This window comes from Heloderma suspectum, chromosome 3 (genome assembly GCF_057233095.1).
Source record: "Heloderma suspectum isolate Gila_16-S chromosome 3, 16-S_ref, whole genome shotgun sequence".
Lineage (NCBI taxonomy): Eukaryota > Metazoa > Chordata > Lepidosauria > Squamata > Helodermatidae > Heloderma > Heloderma suspectum.
In genome coordinates this window covers 24,976,829-24,997,974 of record NC_139460.1, presented here as the reverse complement: position 1 = coordinate 24,997,974, position 21,146 = coordinate 24,976,829, and the positions used below count along the sequence as shown (strand labels likewise).

General features: G+C 44.8%; 1 protein-coding gene across 1 annotated transcript in view; it reads right to left on the bottom strand.

Annotated features, from left to right (window-relative positions):
• Positions 1–20,468, bottom strand: part of LOC146349432 (contactin-5) — a 130,104-nt gene extending 109,636 nt beyond the window's left edge. The window contains exons 1-4 of the mRNA XM_084845412.1: positions 20,464–20,468; positions 17,849–17,976; positions 16,441–16,616; positions 5,154–5,274 (exon numbers count right to left, since the gene is read on the bottom strand). Coding sequence (XP_084701538.1) covers positions 5,154–5,274; positions 16,441–16,616; positions 17,849–17,976; positions 20,464–20,468 — 430 coding nt within the window. The remainder of the gene's footprint in view (positions 1–5,153; positions 5,275–16,440; positions 16,617–17,848; positions 17,977–20,463) is intronic.
• Between the last annotated feature and the right edge of the window lie 678 nt (positions 20,469–21,146).

Here is a 21,146-nt window from a genome sequence, read left to right as displayed (position 1 = left end):
CCTTTTTATAAGAACAAAGTAGTGCAGTAGAAGCTCTGAATCTATCTGGAAGTCTGGAATCAGTGCTGAAATGGATGAGGATGAACAAACTGAAAGCTCTGCCCAGACCAGATGGACATTTTCCATGGTTTGTGGAAATCTGGCTTGTTTAAACCAGGGCTTGTCATGATGTTTGAACCAGAACCATGGCTTATCCCTGGCTTGTTTACACTGCTGTCCACCCTGATAGAGAGGCCCCTGGAAAGAGCAGCCAGGAAAAAAAACCTGCTCTGAAGGCTGGCAAAATGGGCCAGAGAGAAAAAGAACCAGACATAGGGAAAACAAGCCATGGTTTCTTTTCTCATCTGCAAGACAATTCATGGCTAAAGCAACAAGCCATGGTTAACCATGGCTTTCCATCATTGCTGCAAGGAGAGAAAGCCCTTCAGTGTTGCAAGGCAGGTGGGATCTAGTGCTCCTGTTGCTGCTGCCTTGCTGAGCTCTACCTCCACCTGGGGGACTTCTACTCTGCCTCCTTGCAGACCCAGGTCCAGCCAAGCACCACCCCACTCCCAGCTGCAACACCTGTGGGAGCTGGGGCATAAAACCCAGGCCCGGTGGGGGCAGGACCACTGCCACTGGATGTCACTGCTGAAGGGTGACGACACCAAAGGGGGTCAACCCTTTAGGGGAGCCACTTCAGGTGAACATGAGGGTGTGGGCCTGTCCCCTTGCTTGAAAGGAGTGAAAGGGACTGTTTGCCTCAGTGTGGCCTGCTGGACTGCCTGCATTAAATATGTGTTTTTTAAAGAAGGGGGGAGGTGTTGGGAACCAGGGAACGGCCATTACAGTTCTACAGGGCAGAGGGAGACACAGAGCGGGGAGACAGTCACACTCTAAAGGCAGCAGAGTGTGTAACAATAGGGTGCTGACTGTCCCTAAACTGTCCCCCAACTCAAATAACCTGGATGGCCCTGGCAACAGACCCCCTGGGTTGAAACTGCTGCTGCTGAATGCCAGGTCGGTGAATGGTAAAACAACTGCTATCCAGGACTTGATCCTGGATGAGCACACTGACCGGCCCTGTATTACAGAGACCTGGCTGGATGAAGCTGGGGTGTGTGTGTTAATCTCTCTCAGCTCTGCCCCCCAGGGTTCTCTCTCCAGCAGCAGGCAAGACCTGGGGGGCAGGGAGGTGGAGTGGCAGTGGTCTATCGGGATTTGATCCCCCTCACCAGGTGCCCTATCCTGCAGTCTGCTGCGTTCAATTGTGTGTGTTTGAAGGTTGGTGCCCGGGACAGAATAGAGATTCTGTTGGTGTACCATCCACCCCACTGCTCAACAGTCTCCCTTCCTGAGCTAGCTGGGGTAGTCTCAGGGTTGGTGTTGGAGATCCATTGGCTTGTTGTGCTGGGGAATTTCAACATCCATGCTGAGGCTGCCCTGTCGGGAGTGGCTCAGGACTTCATGTCTGCCATGACAACCATGGGTCTGTCCCAGAAGGTATCTGGCCCACCCCTGCTGCTGGGCACACTCTGGACCTTGTTTTCTGTGCTGGATGGGGTGATAGTGATCTGAGACTGGAGGAACTCTCTATAGTTCTGTTGTCATGGACAGATCATTACCTGGTGGGGTTTAGACTTGCCGGCACTTGGAACCTCTGCAGGGGTGGAGGGCCGATTAAGATGGTCCACCCTAGGAGGCTGATGGATCCGAATGGTTTCCTGACAGCTCTTGGGGATTTTCCTGTTGCCTCGGCAGGCGATTCTGTCAAAGCCCTGGCCGATCTCTGGAAAGGAGAAATGACCAGGGCTGTGGACACAATTGCTCCTGAGCGTCCTCTCTCACAAAGTGGAGCCGCACCAGCACCCTGGTTTTCGAGAGAGCTGGCAATGATGAAATGAGTGAGAAGACGACTAGAGCAACATTGGCAGAAAACTTGGAGTGAATCCAACCAAATACGGGCTAGAGCCTATTTGAAGGCCTACTCTGTGGCAATACGGGCAGCAAAGAAAATATGTTTTTCTGCCACTATTGCATCTGCAAAGAGCTGTCCAGCGGAGCTGTTTCGGGTGGTCAGCGGTCTTTTACACACTAGCCCACAAGAGGATAATTTAAACCTCTCAGCAGCCCGCTGTGAACAAGTTGCTCAGCACTTTGCAGACAAAATCGCTTGGATCCGCTCTGACTTGGACACTATAGCTGCTACAGACCCAGTGGATGTCACTTTGGCCCTGCTTGTCCAGTGTTGTTGGATACTTTTCAATTTGTACAGCCTGAGGATGTGGACAGGATCCTGGGAGAGGTGAGAGCCACCCCGTGTGTTCTAGATCCTTGCCCTTCCTGGCTCATAAAAGCAGCCAGAGGTGGACAGGCTGAGTGGGTAAGGGGAGTGGTCAATGCCTCCCTTAGGCAAGGCAGAGTTCCAGCCTGCTTGAAGGAGGCGGTGGTGAGATCTTTGTTAAAAAAGCCCTCCCTGAACCCCACCATATTGGATAATTATCAGCCGGTCTCCAATATTCCATTTCTGCTCAAGATATTGGAGCGCATGGTGGCCCCTCAACTCCAGGGATTCCTCGATGAGACAGATTATCTAGATCCATTTCAGTCTGGCTTCAGACCCGGTTATGGGACAGGAACAGCTTTGGTCACCTTGGTGGATAACCTACGCCGGGAACTAGACAGGGGCAGTTTGTCCCTGTTGGTTCTGCTGGACCTCCCAGCGGCTTTCGATACCATCAACCATGGTATCTTTCTGGGCTGCCTCGCTGGGATAGGACTTGGAGGCACTGTTTTACAGTAGCTCCATTCCTTCTTGGAGGGGTGGACCCAGAAGGTGGTGCTGGGGGACTTCTCTTCGACTCCCTGGCCATTGGCTTGTGGAGTCCCTCAGGGTTCTGTTTTGTCCACCATGCTATTTAACATATACATGAAACCACTGGGAGAGGTTGTCCGGAGTTTTGGGGTTCGGTGTCACCAGTATGCTGATGACATCCAACTCTACTCTTCCTTTCCATCTAATTCCAAGGAAGCTGTTGGGGTACTGAACCAGTGTCTGTCGGCAGTAATGGACTGGATGAGGGCAAACAAATTGAAGCTTAATCTAGATAAGACAGAGGTGTCCCTGGTCAGTCGAAAGGTAGATCAGGGAATAGGGATACAGCTTGTGCTAGATGGGGCTACACTTCCCCTGAAGACACAGGTTTGCAACTTGGGTATACTTCTGGATTCAGCCCTGAGCCTGGATGCCCGGGTTTCAGCAGTGGCCAGGAGGGCATTTGCACAGTTAAAGCTAGTGCACCAGCTGCGACCGTTCCTTGAGATGTCTGACTTGGCCACAGTGACACATGCCTTAGTTACATCCCATTTGGATGACTGTAATGCACTCTACATGGGGCTGCCTCAGAAGAGTGTTCGGAAACTTCAGCTGGTTCAAAGACCTGCTGCCAGACTGCTGACTGGGCCTGGCTACAGGGAATATACAACTCCCCTGCTAAAACAGCTTCACTGGCTCCCAGTCTGTTTCCAGGCACAATTCAGAGTGCTGGTTGTGTCCTATAAAGCCCTATACAGCTTTGGTCCAGGTTATCTGAAAGACCATATTCCCTCCTGTGAGCCTACTTGTGCCCAGAGATCTTCAGGGGAGGCCCTTCTCACCGTCCCGCCACCATCACAGGCATGTCTGGTGGGAACATGGGAAAGGGCCTTCTTGGTGGCTGCCCCAGAAGGCTTTGGAACTCCCTTCCCAGGGAGGCAAGAGTGGCACCCTCCTTGATATACTTCCGTAGGCATGTATGAACATTTTTGTTCCAGCAGGCCTTTGTGGATAACTAGTCTGGACCTGTGAAAATATGACGGATGGATACTATTTTTCTTGTTGGCTTTTAATGTTTTGATATTTTTACAATTTTAACACTGATGATTTAATTATATTTTTTAACCTTTGTACACTTGTATTTATATAGGTTTTAATTGTATAAATTGTAATGTTGTAAAGCTGCCTTGAGTCCCAGTATTGGGAAAAAGATGGGATATAATATAATATAATATAATATAATATAATATAATATAATATATACTAACATAAATAGCGAATGTACCCCAAGTGAATTATTTACATAGAAAGTAACAAACTCATCCATGTGACCTTGGAAGAGTGTTCTCCTTTAATACAAAATCTCATTCTGTGTATATGAGGTTTTGTGCAAGCACAATATCAAGGTGTATTTGGAAGCTGTAGTTTGAAGTCTCATAGTGCGTCATGACATCATGTGTCACCATGCCATGTGGCCCCTTTCTGAATGGTTGTTTTATTTGGCCTGCCTCAGTGATGATGTCATGTGATGTTTACTTGTTGTTGTCAATTGCCGGTATGAAGATGGATCCATAGAGCCTTCCTCCTTCTTGGAGCCAGAGCTGCGGCGGCAACAATGAGGAAAGTTGCTAATGAGACTGCGTCAAGTAAGTCTAGGGGGAGTCTAGATGGTAGGATGACTGAATATTTAGTGGGGGATTTGTGTGCTGCTTCACTGCACATGTGTTAAAGTTTGCAATCAATTCCGAACTTAATGAATTTGTAATACATTGATTCAAGCTCGCTAAAAAGGTGAGCATTACAAATGTATACATTTCGACCAACAAGCTGACTCATTATGAAATTCGGCAGTATCATTAAACATAAACCATCACAGCTGAACGTTGCCTTGTGCACTATTGGTGGAAAGATGGTATACAAGTCCCAAAAGTGATGTTCCATTGAGAATTAGGAGTGCATCTCTGTAGCTGGAACATGCTTTCTGAACCCAAACATCCTTCCAGAATTGAAAAACATTTTAGAAAATGGTTCTCCAAATCAAAAGCAATTGTATCCATATAATTTATTTCTACCTCACCCCAACATTTGAGTCGCCTTCTCCCCCCACCTCTTTTGGGAAGGGGTTAATCATCGAGGCTTTTCAAATTGTCAGAATTGTCAGTTTTCAATTTGTTTGTTATCACCCTTTGCGAACTTTAACCACATGTCCTTCTTCCCAAAGAAAAACTGTTAAAGGAAACATAACACACAAAAGAGAGAGTCGTGCAATGTATAGTACTGAAGCGCATGGAAGGCTGCATTTAAATTCCTTTGTACGGTAATTTATGTTGATCATGTCCCGAGTTATTACCATACTCACCCCTAACAAGAAGTTCTGCTTCATCTGATATACTGTCTGCTGTGGTCTGTACCCTGCAGCCATATCTCCCAGCATGCATCAGAAGAATGTTCCTGATCATTAAATCTGCAGAGGATGCTTGCTGGAAAAAAAAAGTGATACAATAGCACCAGCTTAAAAACATTACAAATCTTTGAAAAAATGGAGGAACAACATTTATTGCATATTTTGGAGGTACTTATTCCAGTCTGAGTACAACAGTGGTAGTGACCCCACCACACTCAACATGTGTTATAGTAATATCCATATTAATTATAATTTATATGGATATGCAAATTTGCATTATGCTAGGTACATTGGTACAGGCATCCTGCTGGTCTCTATTGGTAGCAGGAGGCTGATGGCTCTGATTTCATTGGGGCTGTGATTCTGCTCTGGGTTTCAATCAGAACCAGTCAGAACTCTAAAGGAGCTATCCAGGGGGCTGAACCTATTTTGGGGATAGGGTTCAGCACCTTAAGAACATAAGAACATAAGAAGAGCCATGCTGGATCAGACCAAGAGTCCATTCTGTTCACACAGTGACCAATCAGCTGTAGACCAGGAACCCACAAGCAGGGCATGAGTGCAACAGCACCCTCCTGCCCATGTTCCCCAGCAACTGGTGTACATAGGCATACTGGAGACAGCACATAGCCATCAAGACTAATAGCCATTGATAGCCTTTTCCTCCAGGAATTTGTCTAACTCCCCATCCAAACTGGTGGCCATCACTACTTCCTGTGGTAGTGGATTCCATAGTTTAACTATGCCCTGTGTGAAGAAGTCCTTTCTTTTATCTGTCCTGAATCTCCCACCAATCAGCTTCATGGGATGACCCCACTGAGTTCTAGTTTTTTGAGAGAGGGAGAAGAATGTCTCCCTATCCACATTCTCTACACCATGCATAGTTTTGTACACCTCCATCATGTCTCCCCTTACTCACAGTTTTCCCAAGCTAAACAATCCCAGAATTGATTCTATATTGGACTGTAAATGCAAACAAGAATTTAGATGAAAGCTTCCATCTACAGAAATCAAGAGCACGGGTCACACCAGCTTCAGTGGTGTGATGGAGCAGCGGCATTATGAGATGGGCCCGTTTTAATACAGTGTAATTGGTTCTGCTGTGCATTGAGATTGTGGTTTATTTTTAGATGTTTAAGCTGTACTGCTGAGTTTGTTTTTCAGTGCACCATAAAAGAATGTTGTTTTAAAGAGTATGATAAAGCTAAGCCAGAATGAGTGTGTAGTTATTTGCTTACTTCTTAAAAATATAGAGTGGCAGGTAATAAACTAATCTTCTTAAATTGCAACCACAGTTCTTAGAACTGCTGTGCTGCTGTATTGAATGACAATAACACATTGTCCCTTTCAGTATTTAATAGAGAATATGATGTGGTTTATGGTAGGTGCCTTCTTGCTGAACTGCATCTTGATTTATATAATGCTTACAATATATCATTACCACATTGCAAAGAGTTTTGGTGTTTTTAGTTTATCTCTTTCTTTTTATTACTGTAACTCTCTGACTCACTGCCTTGAATCCATTGTAACTTTGTTTTCCACTAAGATTTTATAGGTGATTTAAACACAGTGTAATGGCTGGATCCTGGCCCTTGAGATGCCAGCACAAACATGATTAGGAAGCGGTATACCAAAACCCAGTGGAATGACATGGTGTACTTGACAAGAAGCCACTACCAGAAATGGCAGAATTGTGTTGAGTTCTCCCTACTATGTCCCATAACATTCATTCACACTTAGCCTGCAGTTCCATGTCCCCTGAGGTGATAGGGGTGAGGGTGCACTTGTAAGCCCTGCCTGCAATGTCCCTGGGCACATAGGCACCTCTAAAGAACTTTACAAATTTAGCACAAAGGTCTGCACTCAGGAGTGTTGGACTGAGCTGTAGATTGTCTTATTAGAAGTAGTATCCAACTGCATCATTCTGTTAGCGCAAATGATTTTGTGCTAGTGGAAACTAGGTTCTGAACTATGTGCTAGAGAAGAACCCAACTAAAGGTTGTTTGCACAAGCGCGGTTGTGCAAGCAGTTGTGCATTATGCTTGTGAAACCAGTTGGGCAGCCAGTTGCACATAGCTCTGCACAATCCATTGTGCGACTTGTTGTGCAGCCCATTGTGCAACCGGTTGGGCAACTGCTTGCCCAACCAGTTGCACAAGCATAATGGGCAACTGCTTGCACAATGGAAAGATGTACTGGAGCTCTGCTACTGCTATTTGAGTTTGTGGAATGTCACCATTGGATACTGCCCAATGATTCCCAGTCACAAGGATGTTTGTAAGCATGTTCAACTGTACACACTTACAAATCCCCTGCAGAGCTTCATGCTCAACATGTGAAGATCTACAGAAGAAGTAGGCATGTGACAATGTTGGTTGCAGGATTTGCATGTGTGCCCTTACTCCTACCAAGCTTTTAACTATCACATGTACAGGCTGAATGCCTGCATAGGTCATATCAGCCTCCACTATTAAGAACATAAGAAGAGCCATGCTGAATCAGACCAAAGGCTTATCTAGTCCAGTGTTTTGTTCATATGGTAGCCAACCAGCTGCCTGTGGAAGTCCCACAAGTAGGACATGAGTGCAAGAGCACCCTCCCACTTATGTTCCCCAGCAACTGGGATACATAGGCATACTGGGCTTTTTCCACAAAGCTGTTAATCTGCTCCATCTACTTTCAGTTTTGTCACGGAACTGAGATCCAAGCACTACATGAAGAGTGTTTCCTTTCCTGCTTTTCCGCTACATAACCTCTATGTGGTACTGTGCTATAGTGGAATAGCCCAAATACACAAGTGGAAAATACGTTTTCTTTCACTTTCTCAAATAATACCACATTTTCCCTGCTCTAAAACAACTTGCAGAAAGTGGTCTTTAACAACAGAAGCAAAGTTGGAGGGTCATGATGTCATCTAATAACCCATAAACAATTATAAATAGGGAATGATCGGCACACAATAAATGCCTCATGTCGAAAAGCTCACTTCCTCTGATACTGGAGGTAGCATACAGCCATCATGACTAGTAACCATTGATAGCCTTATCCTTTGTCTAATCCACATTTAAGGCCATCCAAATTGGGGGCCATCCAAGTTCATCACCACATCTTCTGTTACTGAATCCTATGAAGAAGTCCTTCCTTTCATCTGTCCTGCATCTCCCAACCTCTCAGCACCATCAGATGACCCTGAGTTCTAGTATTATGGGAGAGTTTTGTACACCTCTGTCATGTCTCCCCATCCTTGCCAGTATTCTTTCTCATCAAGGAAGGAGATCTTGTAAATAGCCCATGTCAGAAATGGATCGTCCTTTCTCTTTGCAATCAACCCCACAATAGACAAAGCTTCAAGCTAATACAACTTTAGTCTGCTAGAGACTACCCTTCTCTACAACTCCAGATTCAAGGAAACTCTCAGACTGCCCCAGGCCCTAAGCAACTAATCAACAATCTCTAAGCAGAGGACACGAAACAGAGGGTAGAGAAGTTGTTGGCAGTTTGGGTATGAACCTCATGGCCCAGCTTGCTTCATAGTGATGCACCTCCCTTAGGAAGGGTCCCTCCTATGTTGGCTTCCAAGAGTGGCTGTCGGGGCAGAGCGTCTGAGCCTTGCTTTTCCCACTTAGCTTTGCGATGCACCCTAGCATCTCTCAAGTCATGCCCTCTTCCTCCTCCTCCTCCGAAACTTGAGTTCCCATGGTAGAGGGAGGAACTGAGCCTGGGCCATTTGTTTGTCAAGGCATTTGGAGGAATCTCTCTCAGCATCTAGGTGGTCTAGGGCATCCCCCATGCTTTGATCTAGCAGTTCTAACTCTGACTCAGAATCGGAGCTGTCAGATGTCTGAAAGGGCTGAAACTCATCCCTGACAGCCCATTCCTAGAACTTGCTACCACTTGGGAAAATGGGATTAGCAAATCCCATTTTCATAACGATACTTTGCATTCAAACACACCTATAAAATCTATTTAGAGAGAATAGGAAAATTGAAACTCTGAATAAGTGTTAAAAAAAAACACCCCACAGGTGATATCCCACTGATAACATAACTCTTCCTCGTGTATATCAAGTCTGACAGATCTGTTGATACTTGTCTAAGCCAATTGCCTGAGAAAAGGCAATTCCCATGTTTCTATTGCAGAGTTTCTGGATCTCTCAGGTACTTCACAACCCAGCTAGTTCATTGTGACTTTGAAGATGGACGATGTGATGAATCACTGTATTTCACTTCAGTAAGGTGCCATCTTGGGGATACGAAGTTTGCAACTTGTCTAGCTCAACAATGCTTATTAGCCATGAAATATAGGCTATTCAGGAAGATTAATGTTTTTGATATAAAACTATAGATAGTTAAAGGGTAAGACCAAAATCAGTCCACATTTTCCTTCCCCTCTGAGAATAATTTACATTTAATGGGGGCTTTGCTGTTAAAGAAAAAAAAAAGTATCATATATACAGTGACTGTCTGGCTTTATTGCCTCGGTGCTTTTAAAAATTGTAGCTGACACTATCCGAGAGGGGTTCACAGAGATTGAATCCTAATGTGCTCCTCAGGAAAGCAAATGTATATTCAATCTACATACCTAAATGGCAGACCAGCAGCAATTGGATGAATCATAGATTTTCGGATGGCAGAGAGAAGAGCAAAAACAAACACACACAAAAACAGAATCCCAGGGCATGCAGTTATTTCAACAAAATGGATTTGGATTGCTCTTAGGTAGGCCTGCACAACATGTGATCCAGAATGCTAATCACTGCCCACCAGCTAGGTATTGTGGCCTTGCAGTGGCTTAAACAAGCTCCTGTCTGGTGCTGTGCCTAGGACTGCAAAAATGGGAGAACGGGTCCAAGCACCCAGAAGGCCCCGCTGCATTGCTGGTGGATCACAGGTCATATGGACATGTTCTGTGGAAAGAAGATTATGCGTGCTGCTGTTTAACATTATGCATGTTTAGAAATTAGAAGATTCCACTGAGGGCCAAACTACACATTATGTGAATTGCATAGCATCATGTAGCTAAGGCTTGTCTTGTCTTCTTCTTTTACCCTCTAGTGTAAGCATGCATGTCCCTGATTTGGATCGGGATCACTGTGCTCTCCCCCCCTCCCACACACAAACCATTTTCCCTAACCCCCTCATGGGCGTGGGCGTGTATTAAAAAAAGGAAAAAATAGTCTCCATTGACACCAGGCTTTTCCTGGACTGTACCATCCAGAGCTAGAGCCTGGTTTGAGCCGCCCCCCCCAGTGCTACCCTGGCATCCTCCCCCCAAACTCTGGGGAAATAAAGATGGAGGCAGATGCAGCCTTGCCCGGTGCATCTCTTCACAGTGCCGGGCTCAGTGGTGCCACCCTAAGTATGTTTTAATTTCAAATAAATAAAAAAAAGTATGTGGGTCACTAGTGTCAGCTGCCAGGGGTCTTCTGGGAAGCATGGGTCTCACCATTTACCCCACCATTACCCCACCATTTCAGATGCACCTGTTACCACTTCAGGAGGCAAGTGGGAAGGCTGCATGTTTGAATCCTCCTCCAAGGCTTTAAAAATATGCAACAAGACACAAAGTGTGCCGTTCTGGGGGGAAAAAGTGCAGTTCCAAAAGAACAATTGTGCAGTTAAAAATTCAAGTTATGTTACAGTTATGCTAAATGTTAGCTGATGTAAAAAAAAAAAAAAAAAAAAAAGGTTGATAATAATGTGAAAAGTAAGGTGTGTAGTCCAGGCTCCTCTTTAGAGCCCCCAAACCTGAGCAAGTGTACAAATTTCTCCTCTCCACAGAATCTGCTCCTTTTCTCAACAGAGTTTTCAAGGTGAAGGAAATTATTTTAGAATATAGGGACCCCTTTCCTGACAAGTCATGTGAAGCTCATAGAATCATAGAATAGTAGCGCTGAAAGGGGGCTGTAAGCCCATTGAGTCCAACCTCCTGCTCAATGAAGGAATCCAAGTCAAAGCATCCCTGACAGATGGCTGTCCAGCCTCGTCTTGAATGCCTCCAGTGTGGGAGAGCACACCACCTCCTTAGGTAGTTGGTTCCATTGCCGTATTGCTCTAACAGTCAGGAAGTTGTCAATATTATGATAAGGGCAGGGATGCCAGAAAACATTCTTAACAGGGAGCATCTCCCCTATGAGGGGAGGTTACAACACCTGGGATTGTTTAGCTTGGAAAAAAGGAGGGTAAGGGGAGACATGATAGAGGTGTACAATATTATGCATAGAGTGGAGAATGTGGATAGGGAGACATTTCTCTCTCTCATAATACTAGAACCTGGGTCATCCCATGAAGCTGATTGGTGGGAGATTCAGATATGCTACCTCCAGTATCAGAGGCGGTATGCCTATGCACACCATTTGCTGGGGAACTTGGGCGGGAGGGTGCTGTTTAACTTGCATCCTGCTTGTGGGTTCCTGCTCAACAGCTGGTTGGCCACTGCGTGAACAGAATGCTGGATTAGGGGGACCCTTGGTCTGATCCAGCAGGGCTCTCCTTATGTTTTTATGAGTGTTGTACTGTGTTTGTGCATCTTTTATTTTCCCTCTTGTTCTTTTTTTTTTTTATCCCTCATGCCAAATAAAGTTTTGTTCGAATTAATGATACCCCTTGTGTGAAGCTTGAATAATATAACACTCTTCTGCATTAGTGCTGTCAAATTCCCAGTTCTGTGGATTTTCCTCCTACTGGGGGACGGGGGGGGGGGAGTCAAGCATGCAACACCCAGCAGGCTACTTAAGTGGCACAATCCAGAAAAAAGCATTATCCCTGGATTCTGGTGAATATATAAACTGGCTCGTCTTAATGGCTCTTGAAAGAGATGCCTGCGGTAAAGAAGAAGATGAAGAACTGTTATTCCCTTTCCCAAAGGCGTCATCCAGGGGTGTGTGTGCACGGCCCCACCCTTCTCATGCACTGATGACACACTCTATAGCCACCCTTTATAGCAGTCTTCCAAAACCTTGGGCTCTCCAGATGTTTTGGACTATGATTCCCAGCATTCCTGACCACTGGCCATGCTGGCTGGGGCTGATGAGAGTTGAAGGAACCAGGTTGGAGAATGTTGCATTATAGGATTTAGCATACTTGATTGCATGGCTCTAGCTGGTGCTCTCCCAGGTTCCCATCAGCAGCCTGGTAACTACCGGAGAATCGGTAGGACTACGGGTTAAGAGCTGCTGTTGTACTCAGTACAATCCTTTAAAACTAAACAAGGAAATAGTCCAGGGTGTGCGTAGGCTCAAGCTCGTCACGAATTTCAGTTTGTCATGCAGCATTCCTAAAAATAGCTTCAGCACCTTGGATAGCTCATTTAGGGTTCTGACTGGCTCCAATCCCCCCCCCCCATTCAGAGCCACCAGCTTTCACCGCATATCAATTTGCAGGGCGTGTGTGTGTGTGTCATTTTGTTGCTGCTGTTGTTAAACCATTGGGAATCAGATCTACTTCAGATCTACCAGTAGATCTACCAGTAGATCCAGATCCACCTTCTGCCCACCCCTGCATTAAGGAGAGTGTGGTAAGTACAGTACCACTCTTGTCACTACATTGTCAGACAATTCATACAATAACACATGCTACAGCTCTATTCTGCACATTAATGGCAAAAGCATAAAATAGACCATGCTGATTGAGCTTATCTTGTTCCATTACCCTTCTAAAAATATGTCTCTTCCCATTATTTTTTTTTTCAGTCCAGCTCTCTGAATGCCCACTTGCTCTTTCATAGGAGCTACAGGAGTGATCTTTATTAATAACTCTAAGCCAAATTAATATAATCATGTGACCGAATTCGACTGCTTTTCATGCATTTGATGATTAAGCAATAACATTTTTTTTCCTTTTCTTAAAAAATATCACATAGTAATTATTCTCACAATATACCTTGGCAGTGCATGGTATATAATGTCAGCAGAGAATTTTTGAAAAAGGCAGATTAATGCTGTGTTAAGTTGTAGTGACAGGAGAAACCCTGTTCAGGTGTTCCTGAAAGGGCTTAAATACACATGCAAGCGAGGAACAGTGTTGTGCAACTCCACCCCAACATCAGACATATGACTCCCCCCCCCCAGGGGTCTGCACATATAGCAAGAACATCTGGAAGGAGAGGGCCTACATGTGCACAGCTGTAACCCTGTAGGCCTCCATGCAAACTGGAACCCTGATCACATGGGGGTGAAGATGGGATAATATTAAAAGTCATCTTGAAAAAGTGGCCTTGTTTGTCTTTCCCTCTCATGGGCAAAGCGTTCATGCACCATCAAGATGACTCACAACATTTATTTAGCAGAAATCCTCCAATTAAAACATGTTAAGTGCTGCATGCATGCCTATATCTTTGAAAAGAAATGTTTTAACGTGTATTGCCCCAAACCATAAAAACTTCTACTTAATTAGTATAGCATTTTCTGACAAGTGGTGTTAGTTTTTTTCTTCTCTTTTTATGAGTGACTCATCTTTATTGGACCTCCTGCACACTGAACTTCGTTTAGGCTTCTTGCTTTTTAAAATGGAATAGTTTCTACAAGAGTATATTAACTGGATTTAAAACCAATAACATAGGAGAGATATGCTAGGAAAATGTTTTTTGAACTTCCTTTCTACTTCAGTTTTTTTTTCAGCTGAAGCACCCCTGTCCATCTGTCATGGAAGCTTTGCATGTTGCAAAGGATTCTGGGAGGATTACAAGACTGCATTCTCAACCCAGACCTATGAGGCAGCGCTATGGCCCTGTATCAACGGGGACTGTGACATGAAGCATACCCAACATCAGTGCTGGCCTCAGGTTTTGGAGGGCCCTTGTGCAAGACAACCTCAGTGGGCTCTCCCTCAGTGAATCTACCATCTCACAGACATTGTCACCAGCTGCTATTGTTCCTCATCATCTCTTGTCATAGCTACCACATGTTTGCTTGACAGGCAGAGAGCCAGTGAGCAAGCAGGTAGGGATGTACAAAACTCCCCTTACCTGGCTCCATCGGGTTCCGCTGGGGGGGGAGGCGCTCCGTCCCTCCCCCCGGAATCCTGACCGGCCGGCTCTGCTCCACGGGGATTCCGCGGAGCCGCCAGCCGGCTCCGCCAGCAGCCGGACATCCGGCCACTGGCTAGCAGGGACGCAAATGGTGGCGGCCGTAGCCGCCGCCGTTTGCGTCCCTGTAGTCAGCCGTGATAGGCTACGTAAAGACTTACGTAGCCTATCATGTCTGGCTTAAAAAAAAAATAAAAGCGTACGCAAATGGCGGTGGCTACGGCCACCACCATTTGTGTTCCTTATTTTTGGCCGACTTAGTCTACGTAAATATTTACGTAGACTAAGACGGCGAAAATAAGGGGGAACACAAATAGTGCCCGCTACGCTATTTGCATTCCCCTTATTTTCGCTGTCTTAGTCTACGTAAATATTTGCGAAGACTAAGACGGGCAAAAATAAGGAACGCAAATGGCGGTGGCCGTAGCCGCCGCCATTTGCATACGCGCATTGTTTTTTTTAAAAAGCCAGACGTGATAGGCTACGTAAGTCTTTACATAGCCTATCACGTCTTGTAAAAAAACAAAACAAAAACCCGACAAGATTGCAAATGGCGGCAGCAGCAGCCGGTCGGAAGACCAGCCGCCGCCACTGCCGCCGCCGCTGCCGCTGGAGCCGCTGCCACCCGGAAGATCCGCCCCAGGTAAGTCTAGTCCCGGGGGGGATCTGTGGGGGGGCGGGGGGGGCAGGCCATTCCACCACAGATTTCAGGGGCCCGAATGCACTGGTATTCAGCCTCATCGAGATCAGTGGCGGAATTCTCTGCCATCCCTACAAGCAGGCAGTGGTATCTACTGCTCCTGTTTCTCCCACCACTATCTGGCCCAGAGAGAGATGCAGGTGAACAAGCAGGCTACAATGCTGAAGAGGAGGACCAAGTCCAGGGGGCTCTTGTCGGTGGGCTCCTGCTTGGGTGTGGGCCCTTGGGAGGTTCCCTATGATGCCTACCCTTGACGCAGGCCCTGCCCAACATACCCAAGCATACCCAAGGACAATACGTATTGTGGGCTGGATGTATGTATCTCTCAATGTGGATTCCTAACTAGAATCACTAGTTTCATGGGACTAGTTGTGCATGCCTAGAGTTGGACTGGGACTTATTACTAAGGCTGTCCATTGACTAAATAACCCTTTGTTAATAATCTGCCTTTATTAATCACTCCAATTAATTTAACCATGTACAATTATTTTAATTGGATTTTTAAAAATACTTAGTTCACATATATTGGTTTGAAATCTTCCTGACTACACAGGATAATACAAAACAAATCAAAGTAAATTAAATACATGCATAACATCTGCTGAAATTTGTCCTTTGCTCCTTTGTCCTTTGCTAATAAAAGATAACCAGGTTTCTATTAATAATTCTTGTTTGAACTAGTTTAATGAGGAGTTTACTGCAGAACAGGAACAGATAACTGTATGCTCAAAGGGCCTTCTTCTTCTTCTTCTTCTTCTTCTTCTTCTTCTTCTTCTTCTTCTTCTTCTTCGTCTTCTTCTTCTTCTTCGTCTTCTTCTTCTTCTTCTTCTTCTTCTTCTTCTTCTTCAACTCCTTTTTATAAAGTATGATCTTCTTTCTCACTAGACTCATGAATGTCTCACCAGTACAATTCATGGCTATTTTCTTCTTGACTAAAGCAAATATTTCTGCGAAGAGAAAACTCCCTGGAAAAGACCCTGATGCTGGGAAAGACTGAAGGCAAAAGGAGAAGGGGACGGCAGAGGATGAGATGGCTAGATAGCATCACGGATGCAATGAATATGAACTTGAGCACGCTCCGGGAGAGAGCGCAGGACAGGAAGGCCTGGCGTGCTATGGTCCATGGGGTCACGAAGAGTCGGACACGACTGAACGACTGAACAACAACAACAACAAAAGCAAATATTCCCGTGCTTCAATTAACTCAAATGAGATACTTAATTCTGTGAGCTAACATTTCTTTCTTTCTTCCTTTCTTCCTTCCTTCCTTCCTTTCTTTCTTTCTTTCTTTCTTTCTTTCTTTCTTTCTCTCTCTCTCTCTCTCTCTCTCTCTCTCTCTCTCTCTCTCCCTCCCTTCCTTCCTTCCTTCCTTCCTTCCTTCCTTCCTTTTTTTTTTACCTTGACTGTAATTACATTTCTTTCAGTCATGTTTGAAATTTTGCAGTGAAGAAAAGGCTTTACTAGGAAAGAGTTTTCTTTTAGATTTTCCAAAGAAAATGGATTTTAAGCCATGCTTACCGCCCTGATGCTTTCGAAGTGTCCTCCCTCTTTCTCAAAATCGATTGGCTGTCCATTCAGAGTCCAATGGAACATGACATCTAAGGTGGGGTCATGAATGGCTTTGCAGCTGAGTACAATGCTTTCTCCCACAGTCAGCTCTGTCCTCTTAGGAGTCAGGTCTATCTTGGTAGGCTCTAAACAGATAAAAGGAATCAATGGCATGCAGTGCTAGGTTATAACAGCAACACACACACACACACACACATGTATACACAGTTGTAGTGGGTTATGTCTGTACTTTTTGTTGCTCTTCCCAAGAAGCAAAAACAAGGGTTAGGAAAATACATTGAGAGTGCAATCCTATGGACTGCACCCTCCCTCCACAGAAGCCCCTCAACTTGGAGGCACCTGAGATTCCTATGCCCTGCCAAGCTGAGGCTAGCAAGGTGGGAGAAGCGGATGCAATCTTTGACTCCCCGTCCTCTGATCTCCATTGGCCATGCTGGCTAGGAATGATAGGAATTGCAGTCTAAAATATCTGGGGGGATCAGGCTGGGCAAGGCTGCTCCAGAGGAACACCTGCACTCATGTTTCTACCCCCATAGAATTTTGCTGGTCTGATGCAATGCAGCCTCTAGAAGATTATTTTACCATATCTGTTCCAGGCGGAATTTGTTGGGAGGAATGTCAGGAGAAACAAGAGCAAAGTCCTCCCTCCTCCCATAGTTTCTCAAACACAAAGAAAGAGAAGCCAAACCCTATCCACAATGGGGGCGTGTTATCCTGTTGTGGAAGTAGGTGCTAACCACTAGGAAGCACTGCCAACCACCTATAAATATCAGGTCTACACTATTTGTGACCCAACACACCAAATGTAGCCCACCATCAGCCATGTTTTGTTAACAGCCAAGTAGTTGACAACCCTCCTCCCTTTGCTCTCCCAGAAAGGCCGTGAACACAGAAAGTTTATTAACAGGGCTGGCCTGAGATATTTTGGTGCCTAAAGTGAAGGACAAGATGACCCCACTCCCTCCACATTCCCTGTACAAATGGACTGGCAGTTGAACATTACTTCAACACTGGAGATAACACAACGTCCTTCCCTGCGCTGGAAAGCACTAGACTAGCTTAAGTGAGTATAAGGCAGACTATGTGACACACACAGCCGTCTCCTCCATCAACTCACGACCACTCCATGCCCACCCTTGCTAACACCTGCCAATTGAGACAGCCGCCCCACTCCACCTAACGCTAGGGCCACCCTATTCATCAAGCCCCTTGAGAGGTGGCCTACATAAATGGCAGCCCGCATAGTCCTTAGCAAGTCGCAGGGTTTGACTAACGGTGCCCTAGTCAATTAGGGGTTACAACCACCAAAGCAGCATCCTTTGTGAAGCCCAATCAAATCTCCTGCAGCATCTCTCACCTTTGACAAACACAGAAGCTGCTATTTCTGCTGAGCCAAACACGTTTTCTCCTCGGCAGACATATCTTCCCTCATCAGATTTGGAGGCATTCAGGATCCGCAGGCTCCCATCTGGAAGAACAGTTATCCTGAAAATTATAAAAGAGGTTTTTATCCTGAAATAGCATATGCAAAATTATCGCAAATGCAGACAAGTGCCGCAGAGCCATCTTTTGTCAGCTTCATAAATAGAATTATGGATGTTTCTGCCGATGTTTCCGAAGGATAATGGCAATGCCAATTGAATCTGCCAGTCTGTCAAATAAGGCTGAAACAAACTCATTTTGTTCCCTTTCCTTCTGTAATACAAAAAGTTCCAGACTCCTCAAACAAGTGGATTAATCTTCTAAAATCTACAAAGAGTAAAAAGTGTAATGAGTTTTTTGTTTCAGAAGGCACCTGCCTTTCAGGTTTGGCAAGCATAACTTTATCATCAAAAGATGCCTTAGTATTAAGCACCAGCTGTCCAACTAGAACCTAATAGTGATTGATACACACACACACACACACACACACACACACACACTGTTACAAAAGAAGCGCAGATGGGGAAATAACAGCCTGATCGAGATTTGCAGTCACCATTTTGTGAGAAATAAAATGGCGACCGCAAAAATGCACATGTTTTTGTGTCTATGAAAATGCACATTTTAGTGAATGTGCATATTAACATATGCAGAAATGTGCATTTTGCTAATGCGCTTATTTGTGTATGCATGGAAATGCTCATTTTCTGAAAAATGCACATTTTCGCACACACAGTAATGTGTGCCTTCACAAAAATACGCATCTCACACATGAGAGTATGTGCATTTGCAAAAATGCACATTTTAGTGCACACAAAACATGCGCATTCTTGCGGTCGCTATTTTATTTTTTTTAAAAAAATGGCGACCATGGAGCTTGACGAGGCTGCTGGGGTGAGTGCAGGCTGCTCACCAAGCATGGGAGGGGCTTGAGTGCAGTCCGCGGACCGGTGAGTGGGGACAGGGGCTGGGTGGGAGTCCAGAGAACCTGGACAGGGGTGAGTTTGCACATCCCTAATTTATAGTACATTCTATGCCCATGCAGCACAAAGATGAAAATGAGATCTGGCTACTCATGCATATTATTTTTATTTATTATAGTTATGCAGCACAGTACCTAAACAATGTCAGAGGCACTAAGGGTAGAATTAAAGTATATAAGAAGCATGGGACTATTCCTGAAAACAGTAGCCCTGTGTGGGATCCCTCTTCCTCCACAACCATCATCATGTATAATGTAGGGATGTCCATCAATGGGAAATCTGGCCCTTTTTGGGCTCACTGGAGTTTCACAGCACCCCCCCGACTTGGCTTGCATTTGCAAGCCAAGCCACAGGGTTTCCCTGAATTCTTGGGGCATTTTATGTATTATGTGAGTGTTGGCTGCAATTTGAGCAAATTCATGCTATCTGTGCAAATCACAGCTGCAATTTACATAATGTTCACAAATTACAGGTGGAATTTGCATAATTTGAGCAAATTCCACCGTAATTTGTCCAAATTACAGAAATCTACACAAATTGCGGTTGTAATCTGCACAAATTAAAAAACACACACACCAAAAATCTGCTGGCTGGCCCAACTCACTGCAGATCGAGTCAGGCCAGCTAGCAGAAGATGAACCAAAGTCTGGGGGGCTGAGCTGATGAAAGATATCATCCTTTAAATGGATTCTTCCAACATCCACAGTATAGTGGAACTTATCCCATATCCTCACATCCTCACATCAGGCATTTTCTTGACTATATTAGAAGCAGCCAATGAGGTGAAGAAGACCAGAGATTTTCTTAGGGATGGGCAAGCAAGTGAGATCACTAGGATTTACTGAACAACATCACGCCCCTTGTCTTGTACCCAATTCCCAATTGCATTTGTGATTGCTGCCTGTTCTGTCTGAATGTGAAACTTTTGCAAATCGAACAGCAATCGAGTGGGAGTTTGTGCAAATCTCCTCAAATCTGCACATATTTCTTCCACAGAGTAAAGCAGGGCTGAGTCTGTCTACTGAGGAAATTTGTGCAAATTAGGAAACTTATGCAAATTGAACTGGGAATTGGGAATGAGATGAATGCGAGGGCATGTCTGACAATTTGTGAATATTTTTGGTGGGCATATGCTTGCGCTTGCGTTTGGAGCTTCAACCAGCGCACTCTCACATGGTTTGCGAGCACAAATTAAATTCTCATAATCCCTAGATTTTACCTCATTTGCTGCCTGCCACTGGCAGGATCAAATAAATACACAATATGATGTCATCAGGAGATGAAATAAGTTGTAGTAGATGATACGGAGTGATAACTAGGCATGAAGCTGCCATTTTCAGCAGCACATCCATGTTTTCTAGAATATTTATTTTTCCCTTTGTTTCTGTGGCCCCAACATTCATCAGCAGTTCCATATCTGCATGTAATAATTTGGTTCTTGTTACTGCCTGTAATGACAGAATCTAAAGCAAAGAGATGCACAAAACACCTCCTGGTCCATTTTTGGTGATTAAATTGCTAAATAGTCCTACAAATGTGTCACCTGATCAGCACCACCCATACTCACCTCATGTCTAACTTTATGCAAAATCTGGAGGCCCCTTTAATCTTTAGTCTTTGGACACTATCCACTAAAAAGTGCAAGCATGTTGAGCACTGACAGTATTTGTGCAACCACATCAAAGTATTCTTGAGCAGCTCTCATTCTTTTCAATGAAAGCTGTGTAGGAAAACATTCTGGGGGATTGCATCCTATCAGGGTGACTTCAGAGTAATTAATTTTTGAGAACAATGAGGTGGTAAAGACAATAATTGTAGAAGAAAGTATATTTTTGCTATACATTTCACACACTGGAGATGTATGAGAATTTCTGTTTCGCTTGCAAAACACAAGAGCAATAGTATTCGAAGCCCTGAACAGAAGTGTGAATTTGAACATGTGGCTGCCAAAAATATTCAAAATGATCAAACATGTGCTCATATCCAACCCATTCCCGATTCCTAGTTTGATTTGCGCAAATTTCCTCATTAGACTGAATCAGCCCTGTTTTACTCTCTGGAAGAAATTTGTGCAAATTGGGAAATTTGTGCAAATTTGGGGAGGTTTGTGCAAATTTGGGGAGGTTTGCACAAAATTCCCATTCAATACCTGCTTGATTTGCACAAATTTCCCATTTGCACAAAGAACAAGATGACTCTCTAGACAATATTCGGAGAGTCCTAGCGATCTCGAACATCGCTTGTTTGCCC